Consider the following 16,697-nt stretch of genomic DNA (forward strand, 5'->3'; position numbering starts at 1 on the left):
ACTCCCACCACTCAGGATATGCTCTCTTTTTGCTGCTGCCACCATCAGGAAGAAGGTGCAGGAGCCTTGGGACTCACACCACTAGTTTCAGGAACAGTTATGACCCCTCAACCATCAGGCTCTTGAACCAAAGAGGATTTCACTCATCCGTTGATTGAAATGACAGGATTAACCCATAAGGAGAGTTTGTTGGCTCCAGGCCAGTGTTTGATGTGGGGAGGGGGTTCTCATTGAAACCGATTAAATATCAAAAGGTCTTGATTTGGAGAGGTTGTATCCTATAGTAGATGGGTCTAGAACCATAGGGCACTGCTTCAGAATAGTGGGGCATCCATTTAAAACAGAGATGAAGAGTAATAGCTTCTCAATGTGGACCTTCTGAGGATCCCAGGTACTCACATTTAATTGACTCTGCATCCCGTTGTTTCTCCCGTTAAGCTCTGAAGGCAACACTCTCCGCCATAAGAAGGTACCTGGTGTCCCTATCACAATCCAGGCCGGGTCTTCACATGCTGTGATTGTGTCTCCCGTCTCCCCTTCCCCCACCACCACTCTGCAATCCCCCCTCCCTCAGATCCCATCATCAGCTCCTGGGCCCTCAGAGGCTCCATCTTCCTCTCACCCCAACCCTCCCCTCTCCACCGACACTACCAGCCTCCCTCCCCCCCTCTGCTCCCATCTCTCATCCGTGCCGTGCCTTTACCGTTCCCTCCGACCTTCAACTCGCTGAGGGAGAGCGCTCTGTCCTCAGTAAGGGCCTCAGCTTTGTCCCCCTTCGCCCACACCTCAGCGAGTTCCGCGTACGCCATGACGCTGAACTCTTCTTCCGCCAGCTCCATCTCCGAGCTTACTTCTCTGACAAGGACTCTCCTACCCCCACCGATGACCCCTTCTCCCATCTTCAACCCTCCTCCTCTTCATGGACACCCCGCTCTGGTCTTCTGCCTGCTTTGGATCTCTTTTTTGCTAATTGCCAACGGGACACCAACCGTCTCGACTTCACAACACCCTGTTCCAATTCCAGCCTAACTCCTTCCGAACGCTCTGCTCTCCGCTCCCTCCGCACCAATCCCAACCTCACTATAAAACCTGCTGATAAGGGGGGAGCTGTTGTTGTCTGGTGTACTGACCTCTACCTGGCCGAGGCACAGCAACAACTCTCTGATACCTCCTCTTATTTATCCCTTGATCATGACCCCACTAAGGAGCATCAGGCCATTGTCTCCTGTACCATCACCAACCTTATCAGCTCTGGGGATCTCCCATCCACTGCCACCAACCTCATAGTTCCCACACCCCGCACTTCCCATTTCCACCTCCTACCCAAGATCCACAAACCTGCCTGTCCAGGTAGACCTATTGTCTCAACTTGTTCCTACGCCACTGAACTCATTTCTGCATACCTTGACACTGTCTTATCACCCCTTGTTCAATTTCTTCTCACCTATGTTCGTGACACTTCTCACACTTTGAATTTTTTCAATGTTTTAAGTTCCCTGGCCCCCACCGCCCTATTTTCACCATGGACATCCAGTCCCTATATACCTCCATCCCCCACTGGGAGGGTCTCAAAGCTCTTCGCTTCTTTTTGGATTCCAGACCTAACCAATTCCCCTCTACCACCACTCTCCTCCGTCTAGCAGAATTAGTTCTTACTCTCAATAATTTCTCCTTTGGCTCCTCCCACTTCCTCCAAACCAAGGGTGTAGCCATGGGCACCTGTATGGGTCCCAGTTATGCCTGCCTTTTTGTTGGCTTTGTGGAACAGTCCATGTTCCAAGTCTATACAGGTATCCGTCCCCCTCTTTTCCTTCGCTACATCGACAACTGCATCGACGACTGCCTCCTGCACGCATGCTGAGCTTGTTGACTTCATTGACTTTGCCTCCAACTTTCACCCTGCCCTCATATTTACCTGGTCCATTTCTGACACCTCCCTCCCCTTTTTTGATCTTTCTGTCTCCATCTCTGGAGATGGCTTATCTACTGATATCTACTATAAGCCTACTGACTCTCACAGCTACCTGGACTATTCCTCTTCCCACCCTGCCTCTTGCAAAAATGCTATCCTCTTCTCACAATTCCTCCGTCTCCACCGCATCTGCTCTCAGGATGGGGCTTTTCATTCCAGGACGAAGGAGATGTCTTCCTTTTTTAAACAAAGGGGCTTCCCTTCTTCCACCATCAACTCTGCACTCAAACTCATCTCTCCCATTTCCCGTACATCTGCCCTCACCTCATCCACCTGCCACCCCACTCGGGATAGGGTTCCCCTTGTCCTCACCTACCACCCCACCAGCCTCCAGGTTCAACGTATAATTCAACGTAACTTCCGCCACCTCCAACGGGATCCCACTACCCAGCACATCTTTCCCTCCCCCACTTTCTGCTTTTCGCAGGGATCGCTCCCTATGTGACTCCCTTGTCCACTCCTCCCCCCCCATCCCTTCCCACCGATCTCCCTCCTGGCATTTATCCTTGTAAACGGAACAAGTGCTACACCTGCCCTTACACTTCCTCCCTCACCACCATTCAGGGCCCCAGACAGTCCTTCCAGGTGAGGCGACACTTCACCTGTGAGTCGGCTGGTGTGGTATACTACGTCCGGTGCTCCCGGTGTGGCCTTTTATATATTGGTGAGACCCAACACAGACTGGGAGACCGTTTCGCTGAACACCTACGCTCGGTCCACCAGAGAAAGCAGGATCTCCCAGTGGCCACACATTTTAATTCCACGTCCCATTCCCATTCTGATATGTCTATCCATGGCCTCTTCTACTGTCAAAATGGATCCAAATTCAGGTTGGAGGAACAACACCTTATATACCAGCTGGGTAGCCTCCAACCTGATGGCATGAACATTGACTTCTCTAATTTCTGTGAATGCCCCTCCTCTTCTTACCCCATCCCTGACATATTTAGTTTTTTTTTCTCTCTCTCTGCCCATCACTCTGCCTGTTCTCCATCTCCCTCTGGTGCTTCCCCCCCCCCCCCCCTTTCTTTCTCCCAAGGCCTCCCGTCCCATGATCCTTTCCCTTCTCCAGCTCTGTATCACTTTCGCCAATCACCTTTCCAGCTCTCAGCTTCACCCCATCCCCTCCGGTCTTCTCCTATCATTTCGCATTTCCCCCTCCCCCCACTACTTTCAAATCTCTTACTATCTCTCCTTTCAGTTAGTCCTGACGAAGGGTCTCGGCCCGAAACGTCGACAGTGCTTCTCCCTATAGATGCTGCCTGGCCTGCTGTGTCCCACCAGCATTTTGTGTGTGTTGTTTGGATTTCCAGCATCTGCAGATTTCCTCGTGTTTGCTATGAAGAGGAATATCATTAGCCAGAGGGCGGTGAATCTGTGGAAGTCATTGAGTATATTTAAAGCAGTGGTCAATAGGTTCTTGATTAGTTAAGGCATCAAAGATTGTGGAGAGAAGGCAGGAGAATGGGGTTGAGAGGGAAAACAAGTCAGCCATGATGGAATAGCAGAGCAGACTTGTTGGGCCAAGTGTCCTAATTCTGCTCCTATGTCTTATAGTCATATCATATGCTGACAATCTTTCCTGAATTCTTTCAGTCCTGATGCAGGACCTTGACCCCAAATATCAATTTGCCCCTTTAGCCTCTGCATGCACTAATTGACCTGAGTTTTTCCAGCTTTGTGCTCCAGAAGCCAGATGGATGTCCAATCTGCTGAAAAGTGTTCATTTCCAAAGGTCTGAGTTGTATTTGCATCTGGTTCATACCATATCAGCTTGCCACTTTCATGTAGTGTTAGAAGAAAGCTGCTTCGGGGATAGAACCATAGAACATTACAGCACAGAAACAGGCCTTTTGGCTCTTCTTGGCTGTGCCGAACCATTTTTCTGCCTGGGCCCACTGACCTGCATCTGGCCTATATCCCTCCATACACCTCTCATCCACGTACCTGTCCAAGTTTTTCTTAAATGTTAAAAGTGAGCCTGCATTTATCACTTCATCTGGCAGCTCATTCCGCACTCCCACCACTCTCTGTGTGAAGAAGCCCCACCTAATGTTCCCTTTAAATTTTTCCCCCTTCACCCTTAACCCATGTCCTCTGGTTTTTTCTCCCCTAGCCTCAGTGGAAAAAGCCTGCTTGCATTCACTCTATCTATACCCATCATAATTTTATATACCTCTATTAAGTCTCCCCTCATTCTTCTACGCTCCAGGGAATAAAGTCCTAACCTATTCAACCTTTCTCGGTAACTTAGTTTCTCAAGTCCCAGCAACACCCTTGTAAACCTTCTCTGCACTCTTTCAACCTTACTAATATCCTTCCTGTAATTCGGTGACCAAAACTGAACACAATACTCCAAATTCGGCCTCACTAATGTCTTAAACAACCTCATCATAACATTCCAACTCTTATACTCAGCACTTTGATTTATAAAGGCCAGTGTACCAAAAGCTCTCTTTACTACCCTATCTACCTGTGACGCCACTTTTAGGGAATTTTGTATCTATATTCCCAGATCCCTCTGTTCTACTGCACTCCTCAGCCCTACCATTTACCTTGTATGTTCTACCTTGGTTTTTCCTTCCAAAGTGCAATACCTCACACTTGTCTGCATTAAACTCCATCTGCCATTTTTCAGCCCATTTTTCCAGCTGGTCCAGATCCCTCTGCAAGCTTTGAAAACCTTCCTCACTGTCCTCTACTCCTCCAATCTTTGTATCATCAGCAAATTTGCTGATCCAATTTACCACATTATCATCCAGATCATTGATATAGATGACAAATAACAATGGACCCTGCACTGATCCCTGTGGCACACCACTAGTCACAGGCCTCCACTCAGAGAAGCAATCCTCCACTACCACTCTCTGACTTCTCCCATTGAGCCAATGTCTAATCCAGTTTACTACCTCACCATGTATATCTAGCAACTGAATCTTCCTAACTAACCTCCCATGCGGGACCTTGTCAAAGGATAGTGGTGGAGTGGGAGAGGGATTATTGGTGTGGGGTGAGCACACCGCTGTCTTGTACACCAAGTTAGTATGAGTCAATGCCTTGAAAGGGTGGGAGATGGGAACTTTGAAAATTAAATGCCAATTTTGGTGTGTATATGTGATGACTTTAAAAGAAAGAAAGGGGAAAGTAATTTTATTTGCAAAGAGCAAAAGGAACATACTGAATTTTAATCATTTTTATTTTTGCCCCATCAGGTGGAAGGATCTGTTCTTTCTCTCCCTGCATTGAACAAGTGCAGCGCACCTGCCTTGCTATGACTGAGCAGGGATTCAATGATATCAGTTCGTTTGAAATCCTTCTCCGGGTGCATGATGTCAGGACTGTGAGCCTGCAGCTCCCTGACTTTGGTACGGGAGACAAAAATAGCCTGGACAAGCCAGCTGACACTGTGAGCCAATCAAAGGGAAAATGCTGTACAGATTCACAACAAGGAACTATCCAGTTTAAGAGTGGTGCGCCTGTAAAAGAGATGGCAGGTCATACTGGATATCTGACCTTTGCTACCAAATATCTTTCCTAAGGGACAAAGAAATATTATTTATGAATATATTTTTTTCTCACTAAGGGAGGTACAGTGTAGAATTAAATTCCACAGAGATGTGTTGACGTGTGATGTCCTGTGGATGCATGCCTTAATTATGGCATCTGCTTAACATTCTACTTTTACAGAAACTTACTGTGAAAGAAATAGCATACAACTTGATGCAAATTCAGTACTTGGGCTGTAAATGGAATGAGCAGTGGGATCTAAACCATTTATAAATTCCATGTGGGCATACTGTATTGACCTTCTTTCATCAATGCCTTGTTCGTTTAGTTTAATTGACTTTCTAATAAATATTCTGTATACTGAAGAATATTAAGTGACTTGTGTTTATAACGTAATATTGAATACAGTTAGATCTTTATCAGATCGGGCTACGTACATGCAAATGTGATTTAGATGGAGAAGGATCTTAATGGCTGACTTATGATGTCTGTACTTGTTAATTAACAATGAACATTTGTGAAATAGTGATGTGAAGCCATTCAAATATTCCGTTGTCATAACACAATTTGAAAATGTTGACTAACAAGAAAATTGATTTCTGAATCTATAGTTTCTATTTGTTTAAGTTATTAATATTGTAATGCAGAATATTCTGCTGTGTTTTATTTAAATGTCTCCAAAATGAACCAAGCCAAAGTACTTGAAGTTTTGGGTAGTGCTGTTGAACCCCCCCCCCAGTCTTCCCTGGTAAGCAATAATCAATATCTGTTCTGGTCTGCCTAAAAGAACTTTGTAACATTGTACGGTACAGCAGAGACTTAACATGTCACAGTATTTCAGATACCTCATTGGACAGACAAATGGTACTGAGCATTTGTTACTTAAGCCCTCAGTACCTGACTTTCTGTCTTTGGGCTAATAAAAATGTGAGATCCCCATTATGGATTCCCTCTAAAAACTTAGCTTTTTAATATATTTGTTGGTAATGAATTCAGTTATTGACATAATTCAAATGCTGAAGTTTGACTTGACTTTCTGTTACAGCGAGCACTTAATATTGTGTTGTGAAAATCTTTTTTAAAAAAGTTAAAATTTTGAAGGATAGAAATGAAGTTCGACCATGTCATCGATGTATATTGTGCATTTCTTGGTGACTCAAGAAAACAAAGGGTCAATGGAGAGAGCAAGACAACAGTTCTAAAATATTACTGGATTATCAGAATTTAGTCATTTCAAGGATTTTGTGTCTAATTTCATATATATAGAGTCATGGAATCTTAGAATCACAGAAATAGGTATTTGGTTCAACTTTCCTTCGTCACCAAGTTGTTTACCTGAGCTAGTGTGTTTGTCTCTTTGTCCAATATCCCTCATCCTCTCTGAATCATGTACCCATCTAAATGTTGCTTAAATGCTCTTATTGTACTCATCTCTACCGTTTCCTGTGGCAGCTTGTTCCACATGCCCACCATACTCTGGGTGAGAGGTGGACCTTATCTGTAAGATTCTCTTTAAATCTTTCCCTGCTCAACTTAAACCAATGCCCCCAAATTTTAGCCTTCCCTGACCTGGGTAAAAAGACCAACCATTCACCTTACCTATGCCTGTCAAAATTACCTCTCAGCCTTCGACACTCCGTAGAAAAATGCCATACCTTATTAAGACTCTCCTTATAGTTCAGACTAGTAACACCCTCATGAATCTTTTCTACACCCTTTCAAGCATAAGAACACCTTTCCTCTAACCAAGAACTGCACACATTACAACAATACGTCGTACAACTGGTATTTAAAAGCCAAACTGCTGTACTCAAAGTCAATGAAAATTTATTACCAAATACGACTGTCACCATATAATACCTTGAGATACATTTTCTTGCAGGCATTTATAGGAAAATAAAGAAATTCAATTGAGTTTATGAAAAACTGTACATAAACAAAGGCTAATAAATAATGTGCAACCTGATGGTGTGGGACCTAAGGCTTTACTGCTCCACTGCAAAGTCTCTATGAGGGATGCCAACCCTGAAGAAGGTTAAATCTTCCCTTTGACAGGAATTCAGTGAAACCCTCTCTCACTGCTCCTCCACTGTAATTTCTGTTGCCCTCTGACTCTTCGACCATCTGTTCACCCAGACCTGTTTCTACAGCCACGTATCCTTCCTGGGAGCTTGTCTTCTCCGCCATCTTGTGATGAATATAGATTTCTTCCTCTGGTGAACAGAATTTCCCGCCTCTACCTCCTCTATTCCTCGCTCTGACTTTTAACTACTTCTCACCTGCTTATCACCTCCCCATGGCTCTCCTTTCCTTTCTCCTATTGTCCACTCTCCTCTGCTATCAGATCCTTTCTTCCCCAGCCCTTGACCTTTCCCACCCACCTGGTTTCACCTATTACCTTCCAGATAGCCTTTTAATTCAGGCAACTCTTTCCCCTTCCCCATCCCCCTCCCTCAGTCCCAATGAAGGGCCTCAGCCTGAAAATTCGACTGTTTACTCCTTTCCATAGATGCTGCCTGACAGTCGGACAGAGGGAAAATAGCCTTGCTACTCTGTTTTGTCTGCCAAATAATGAGTTTGAAGGAATATTGATCCATCAGACGAGAGTTGTAGCTAGTCATAGATAGGAGGTTTCCTTGTCCATTTTCTTTTCCTGCAGTAGAATATGATACTGTATGTCTATAATGTTAGTTAGGTGGCTTGGTTGATGCACTGTTGCTTCAGTAACCTTTGGAACCACTCTACCAATTTACAGGCAACTTCCCTAATATGTGTAGTGAGTATTTTACATGGCCAACTGGATTTTCCATGTTTGACTGAATTGAGTACATCTTTTTTGTCCTGTTAGATGTCCAGTTTTCATATAAGGTTTCCCAGGGCATTAAAAAGTAAACCGCATTTTTTTGATTTAGCATGGAGGCATAAAGACCAGAGTAGCTAAGAGCAGCAAAATTCCATCCCTAAGGTTCATTAGTGAAACAGTTGCCTTTTATGGCAGTTTAATTTGATTGGTGACTATCACTGCTCCAGTCCTGAGGAAGGGTCTCAGCCTGAAGCGTCAGCTGCTTACTCTTTTCCATAGATGCTGCCTGACCTGCTGAGTTCCTCCAGCATTTTGCTTATGTTGCTTTGGATTTTCTCGTGTTTGTAATTTACTGCTGATAGTAGTTGTTTAAAATGTTACTCAATTAACTACATTTAAATCTGAAGTCAGGCAACATTACCAACAACAGAGCATTCCTATCCAATGAGCTTAAAGCATTTTATGTAAGTTTTGAACAGAAGGAGATTGGAATGTCACCACCCACACCCTCCAGTGCACCTGAACCTTCATTGCCGGTGTAAATCAGTCTTCCAGAGAGTGAACTCACAGAATGCATCAGGCCTGGGCTGCCTCCCTGGCCATATCCTTAAGTAGATCTGATCCTTCTGCAGATCAGCTGGTGATATTTGCAGACTTTTTTAACCTTATCCTGCTTCAATCTGTAGTATCCACCTGCTTTATGAAGACAACTACCATCCCAGTACCCAAGAAAAACAAGGTAACATGCCTTAATGAATGTCGCCCTGTGGCTTTGATATCCACTGTCACAAAGTACTTTGAAACACTGGTTATGGATCACATTAAGTTCAGCTTCCAGACAAATTTGATGCACTACAATTTGTCCACCATCGAAACAGCTCCACGGCAGGTGCTGCCTCCCTGGTTCCTCTGGACGTGAACAACACTGCACGCTGTGGCCACTTTACTATGTATGTCTAATCAGCCAAAATCATGTGACCGTAACTCAATACATAAAAGCATACAAACATGGTCGAGGTTCAGTCGTTGTTCAGAATAAATATCAGAATGGGGAAGAAATTTAATTTAAGTGACTGGTTCAAGCGGACAGAAAGGTGACGGTAACTCAAATAACTACACATTACAACACTGGTGTGCTGAAGTGCATCTCTGAAGTTTTAAAGTACATTTATTATCAAAGTTTGTATACTATATACAGCCTTGAGATTCATCCCTTTGCAGGCAGCCACACAACAAGAACAGCTGATATGCGGAAAAAAGAACTAATAGTGCAAGCAGTAAATAAGTAACAGAGAACATGAACCACAGAGTACCTGAAAGTGAGTCCACAGGCATGAAACCAGTTCAGCGCTGATGTGAGTAAGCCTTACAGAGTACTGAGGTGAACACCAGTTGTCCTTTTCCCTCGGTCCTGCCCTGATGCCCCAATCTCGCTTGGCATTTAAACATATTTTTTTGCTCTCGGGCCTGGAAGCCGCCGCTTCCCTGTCCCAAGTCCGTTCCAAAAATGACTGCACGTGCATCCTCGAAAGTCTAGTCCGCTGATTTCCCTAGGACACTGCAAAAGTGTCCGGTCATATAGACAGCTTAAAAGCACAACTTCCAAAGGGAAACCACAGACTGCAGCTTGCAGTGATCACAGTCCAGAAAAAGTGTAATTAATAGAATAGTTAGTATTTTTGTTTGCTGCTTGCAAAGCTTCACTGTGTCCCATCAGTGCCATCTTTTACAAGTTTTATCTTTACAGCAGCAGAGGACCATAAACATACAGAAATACACTCAGTGGCCACTTTATTGGTATCCCCTATACCTAATAAAGTGGCTACCAGGTGCATGTTAAACTATTGATGACAGCTCCACCTTCAATATGATAATTCCAAGCAACCTTATCTCCAAACTCCTAAAACTGAATCTCAACACCTACTTTTGCATCTGGATCCTTGACTTCCTGACTAAAAGATTGGTCAATCATGAAGAACGGGTAGCAACACCTTCACCACAATTATCCTCAACACTGGTGCCCCAGGAGGCTACCTCCCAGCTCTCTAATCTACACCCCATATACTCACAATTACGTGGCTAGATGCTACTCTAATTCCATCTACAAGTTTGCAAAGGATACCACCATATTAGGATGTATCTCAAGTAAATGACTCAGAGTACATGAAAGATTAGAGAGCCTAGTGACATGTCGTAACAACAACCTTTCCCTCAATATCAACAAAACCAATGAACTGGTCATTGACTGCAGAAAAGGGGCAGTGCACATGCTCCTGTTTTTATCAACTGTGTTGAGGTTGAGAGTTTCTCAGATCCAAAGAAGACAGTTGTCTGTCCTGGTCCAACCTTGTTGATTCCACAGCCAAGAAACCCCACTGGTGCCTCTACTTCCTCAGGAGGCTAAAGAAATTTTGCATGTCCCCTTGACCCTGACCAAGTTTTATCAATACTCTATATGAAGCCATGATGCATCCTCTCTGCGTGTATCATGCCTTGGTATGGCAACTGCTATGCCTTTTGTCTGCAAGAAACTGCAGTGATGAGCACAGCTCAGCACATCACAGAAACAAGCCTTACTTCTGCAGACTGGCTATACAGTACCTTGATTATTATACTGGCTTCATTAAAGCAGCCAGCATAATCAAAGACACCACCCACCCCAGACATTATCCTTTCTCCCATCCTCATATCAGGCAGAAAATACAAAAGTCTGAAGCCACATACCTCTAGGCTCAAAGACCCTCTTCCCCAATGACCATTGCTGCTCTAGAATGATGAGATGGACTCTTGACCTCAGTCTACCTTGTTATGACCTTGTACCTTATTGCCAACCCATAGAGCACTTTCTCTAAACTACAACAGTGTATTCTGCATGCTTATTGGTTTACCACGTACTAGCTCAATGCACTGTTGTAATGAATTGATCTGTATGTACAGTATGCGAGACTTTTTCATTGCACCTCTGACAATAATAAAGCAGTTATAATTTCCCAAATTCCTTCCTCAGTTGGTAGATTATGAATTTATAATCCAGAAGCCTGGACACTTCAGCGATTCTTTTATGTTTAAAATAGAACATGGTGGTAGTCATGTTTGAGGAAATGAATACACAGATGGTGGCGCCGTCTGTTTTTTTTTCAGTTTCCACTGTGTCTGCTGAGGAACCATGTGGTCAATTTATCTGAAATTCTAAAATTCCTGGAAAAGCTAAAAGCTATTTTAAATATGTTTATTTGATTCTAAGAATTATTCAGCAAAATGTTTTCTGCTGTTGACAATTATGTAGAATCACTTGCATTGAAATAGTCATCATAGCAGAGCAGTTTCAAATGTTAACATTAGATTCTGCAGTCTTGGAAGTCTTGCTAGATCAAATGAAAACTTTTAAATTGCATCTTTAATTAACTTGATATATGAATAATGCATGAGTATTATTAAACAGCTCTGACATCAATGTTAATGTGCATATTAACTGAATTCCTCTCAAAAGGAGTGTATATTTGGGAGAGAAATAGATGCTTTCTTTTTTTGGAATTTTCAGCAGCAATTTAAATTCATCATACTTTAGTACAATATGGCGGATTAGAACAGTTTCTGTTGAACCAAAGAAAATCAATCTTGTACTCTGCAGCTAAATTATGGTGACATAATAAATCATCTGTCATAACTCCAGTGATATCTATACATAGGCATTGCTTCAACTTGCTGTACCAAAGTTCACATAGTTAATGATTGCTATATCATCAACTTGAAATGCCTATCTCTTATGTAGATGATTTATTTGCAGTAATAACCAGCAAATTAGACTTCCCTGGAAGAGATCTAAAAAAAAGACTGATCAGCTAAATATAGAAGAAATAGAATTCATAAATTAAACTAGAATGAAGTTGGTTTTGCTGGGGTCTACAGCTCATTATATAATTACGTACTCACCAATTACATGATTGTCATGTCCGTATTTTCTCCATCTGCTTATTTCTTTTTGTAAATGATTGGTTAATAATGGCACAGGTAAAAAAAAAGATGAAGTGTTGCAACGTGATTTGGTGAGTTAAGTTGCATTCTCAAGTTCAAGTTTGATTGCCATTTAACCATACATGAATACCCATGAATACAGCATACTGGCCTGGTTTTCCCAATCCACTTTCATGTTAAAATTCCCAACGATTATCAAGACATTGCCCTTTGACATGCCTTTTCTATCTCCTGCTGTAATTTGTAATCCACATCCTGGCTGCTGTTTAGAGGCCTGTATACAACTGTCATTGGGGTCCTTTTACCCTTGCCATTTCTTAACTCAACCCATAGAGACTCTACACCTTTTGATCCCATGTCATCCCTTTCTACCTACTAACCTATCTTTCCGATACACCGTATATCCTTCGACGTTCAGCTCCCAATGGCAGCCATCCTTTAGCCAAGTTTCAGAGATGGCCACAATATCATACTTGCCAATCTCTAGCTGAATTTCAAGACCTTCCATTTTATTTCTTATGCTGTATGCATTCAAATTTAATATTTTCAGTTTAAAATACTTTGTTTTAACTGCACTACCACCTCTATTGCCCTGTAACTCATCCCACTGGCTGTGATTATGCCTCATCTCCTGCCTGTCCTTTCATATTTGTTGCACGCTATCTTTCATTTATTTCTGTTTTCCCCCTCCACAATTTCAATGTGAAAGGACAGGAACTGGCAAAACCGGTTGGAGAGCAGCTACTTGCATGTAACTACGTACAATCAGTGCGAGTCATTCTCAAATGGAATGCTCCCAATCCAGGATAACTTGTGAATTAAGGGTGAAAAGCATGGGCATCAAAAAGAAATAACTATGGATGTCAAGGGGGAAGAAAGAAAAACCAAGGTCGTTTATAGCAAGTATGGAGAGCTGGAAATGGGAGAGGCTGTACAGAAGTGTGAGGTGGTTGGGGGAGTAAGTTCAAACAGCAAATAGGAAGCAAAGTCATAAAGTGACATTGGTTGATGAGATCCCAAAGCATCTGAGTAGCATATTAAATGCAAGAGGCAACAGGAGAAGAGTAGGGAAAGAAGTGGCATTCTGCACGATGCTGAAGATAGGTGAGGTTGTAATAATTGGCTTTACTATGGAAAAGGGGATTATAGCTGAAGAATTCAGGGAAAGGCAACAGTGGAATCTCAGAACAAAGGAAGCCATTATAAATATCCTAGTGGGCTGACAGTGGGTAACTCCGCAAGCCTGGATGTTCCTATGGAAGGCAAGGGAGGACATGGGGAGATTACTAAAGCCAGGTAATTGCAGACTGGTAAATTAACATCACTGTTAGGGAAATTCTGTGAGTGGTGAGGTGTGGGGGAGGAAATTATTAGGGACAATTAATTTGTATTTGAGAAGAAAGGGATTTATGTGGGTTAGTATAAGCATAGCTTTCTTAAGGGGAAGTTGTCTATCTGATTATATTTTGACTAAATGTATTAATGATATATCTACATTGATTTCATTACAACCTTTGACAATATTCTAGACAAAAAAACTGGTCAAAAGGCAAGACCCATAGGATCCAGGGCAGTTCGGTAAATTGGATCTGAAATTGGTTTAGTGATAGGAGACAATGATTATCTGAAGTTGTTTCTGCAATTGGAAGCCTGTGAGTGGTAGTGAATGCCAGGAAATGGTGCTGACACCCCTGGTGTATGCCTTTAAAGATTTGGATTGGAATGTGGGAGAGGCATTTTATGGAAGTTTGCAGACATCACAAAAATTAGTGGTGGCATTGATAATGAGGAGGATAGGTTCAGCTACAGAACAATATTAATGAGTTGGTACCATGGGTAGGCCAATGGCAGATGGAATTCAATCTGGAAAAAAAGATGTAATGCATTCTGGGTTGACTAATAAGGCTAGGATATACATAATGGATGTTTTGACTGCTGGAAATACTGAGGATAGAGGACCCTTGGTGTACAAGTCCAAAGATCCTGAAAGTGGCAGCGTAGGTACATAATGTGATTGTGAGAAGCATAAAGGATATTTGCTTTCATTAGCCACAGGATAGTGAACATGAACACGAGGCTTTGAGACAACTAATTAAAACATAAGTCAGGTTACAGCTGGAGTATGGGGTGCAATTATGGTCTTCATCCAGTAGGAAGGGCATGATTATACTTCAGAGGGTGCAGAGATTCACTCATGTTGCCTCCAATGGAGCCTTTCAACAATGAAGAGGCATTGGAAAGGCTTAGGATACATTTAAGATAAGAGCAGAGATCAAGAGGGGATTTGAGGAAGATCTTTCAAGAGGAAGAAATTTGGAGCTCAACTTTGGGGGAGGTGGAGGCTAATCCTCTTACATTTGAGAAGTATTTAGATGAGCCTGTGAAACACTGAGCGTAGAAGGCTACATGCCAAATGCTGGCAATGGAATAGTATCATAGGTATTTGATGACTGGCACAAGGTGGGGTAAATAACCTCTGTCCAAGCTCTTTGACAGTGCATTTTAATGCATATATTGATTACTGTGAGAAAACCTAGAAACTGTAGGTTGGCAATCAATATTCTATAGAAAATTCAAATTAACCTTCATAGCTTGGGAGCATCTAATTGTTTATAAAATTTTAATGTCAGTAAATTAAGAAAAACATTTTGGTTATTTATATAAATAAATTATATAACCTTTATGAAACCAAATAATTTTAAGCTGGGTTATTTTTACTTGAGCAGAATATTTTTTGCACAACTGCTTTTGTACCTTTTGTAAGCAGAGTTTACTAGGTGTAGCCACTTGACTCATTACATTAACTGGTAACTGTTTAAATGTTGCCAAGCCAACTTACTTTACAATAACACAGGAGTTGCCAGGAATTTGTTTTACATCTTGTGATTAAGGTTGTAATTTAAACTTTTCTATTAAATGTTCCTTACTTCCCCAATCACCCCAATAACAAAGGTAACTTTCAAAGGTATTGTTTTAAGTGCCACAGTATTATATTTTTCAGTACCATTATTTTTTTCCAGTTTGCCAATGCCTTTTTCACCCTACCTACTTGAGATGCTGCTTCCAGTGAACTCTGCGTTTGTACTCTGATCTGCGACACTCACCGGGATCCTTTTATTCACTGCACCAGCTTTACAGTACTTTTACCTCCCTAAACGCAATACCTCTCCAATTATTTGGTTTAAAAGCCGTTTGCCAGTCCTCACCCACATACCTAACTGATGAAGATCCTCCTCCTGAGCCTTGGAGCTGGTCACAGTACCACTGACCTGGTTACTGGTGTACTCTTTTTATGGCCAGAAAGAGACCCTGCACTGTCTGTCTCTTACCCTTGCTTCTCCTGTTGGTTGCTCATCTATTTTCAGCCTGCACCTTAGGTGTGACCACCTCACTAAAACTCTTGTCTCTGATGCTGTCTGCAACCTGGATGATCCTAAGTAGATAAAACTCCAACTCCAGTTCCTTAATGGGCTCAGTCAGTGTTTAGCCTTACTGTGAAATGAGTCACATATGGCTAAGTCAAATAGTACCTGCATTTTCATATATGACCAAGGATCTTTTCATTCATTTACAGGAGGACTGTGGATGTCATGCACAACATTCATTGCCAATTTCTAAATGTGTTTAAAGATAAACAAAGACTTATTGAACTACTTATAGTGTGGAGAGTGGAACCTTCCAGCCTTTCACGCCAAAATGCCCAGCAACCCCACAACCCCGATTAACCCTAACCTAATCACAGGACAATTTATAATTTACAAAGTTTGAAACAATTTACAAAGGCTTAAAGTAATCTGGCAGTGTGGTGAGAACCAGGATGATAGAGCTGAGGATGAGCCAGCAGGTTTACAAGTAAATGAAGGGTGGATGTAACTTGAATGTAAGGAAAGACAAGCCAATGATTGGGTACAAATGCAGACAGGGCAAAGAATTAAATTGTACCACAGAGGCAAAATTCAAAAGGATGAAGGATGCAGGATGGAAGGTGCTGCTTTTAAATGCACATAGCATTCAGAATAAGGTGGACAAACTCTTGGCACAATTAAAGATTGGTTGGTATGACGTTGTGGGCATCACTGAGTCGTGGCTGAAAGAAGGCCACAGTTGGGAGCTTAACATCAAAGGATATACTTTGTATCGAAAGGACAAGCAGGAAGGCATAGATGGTGGTGTGGCTCTGTTGATAAGAGATGGAATTACACTTTAGAAAAAGATGACATAGGGTCAAAAAATGTTGAATCTTTGTGGGTGGAGTTAAGAAACTGCAAGGGTAAAAAAACAGCATAATAGGAATCGTATATAGGCCTCCAAATAATAGCCAGGATATAGGTTTGAGATTACAAGGGGAACTGGAAAATGCATGTAATAAGGGTAGTGACACAATTGTAATGGGAGAATTCAATATGCAAAAGGATTGAAACTCAGGTTGGTATCAGATTG

General features: G+C 42.3%; 1 protein-coding gene across 1 annotated transcript in view; it reads left to right on the forward strand.

Moving 5' to 3' along the window:
• Positions 1 to 5,840, forward strand: part of trmt61a (tRNA methyltransferase 61A) — a 57,252-nt gene extending 51,412 nt beyond the window's left edge. Inside the window, exon 4 of the mRNA XM_073039742.1 lies at positions 5,185 to 5,840. Within this exon, the coding sequence (XP_072895843.1) occupies positions 5,185 to 5,510 (326 nt within the window). The 3' untranslated portion in view covers positions 5,511 to 5,840. The remainder of the gene's footprint in view (positions 1 to 5,184) is intronic.
• The last annotated feature ends 10,857 nt before the right edge of the window (positions 5,841 to 16,697 follow it).

Source organism: Hemitrygon akajei, chromosome 3, assembly GCF_048418815.1.
Source record: "Hemitrygon akajei chromosome 3, sHemAka1.3, whole genome shotgun sequence".
NCBI classification, from domain to species: Eukaryota; Metazoa; Chordata; class Chondrichthyes; order Myliobatiformes; family Dasyatidae; genus Hemitrygon; species Hemitrygon akajei.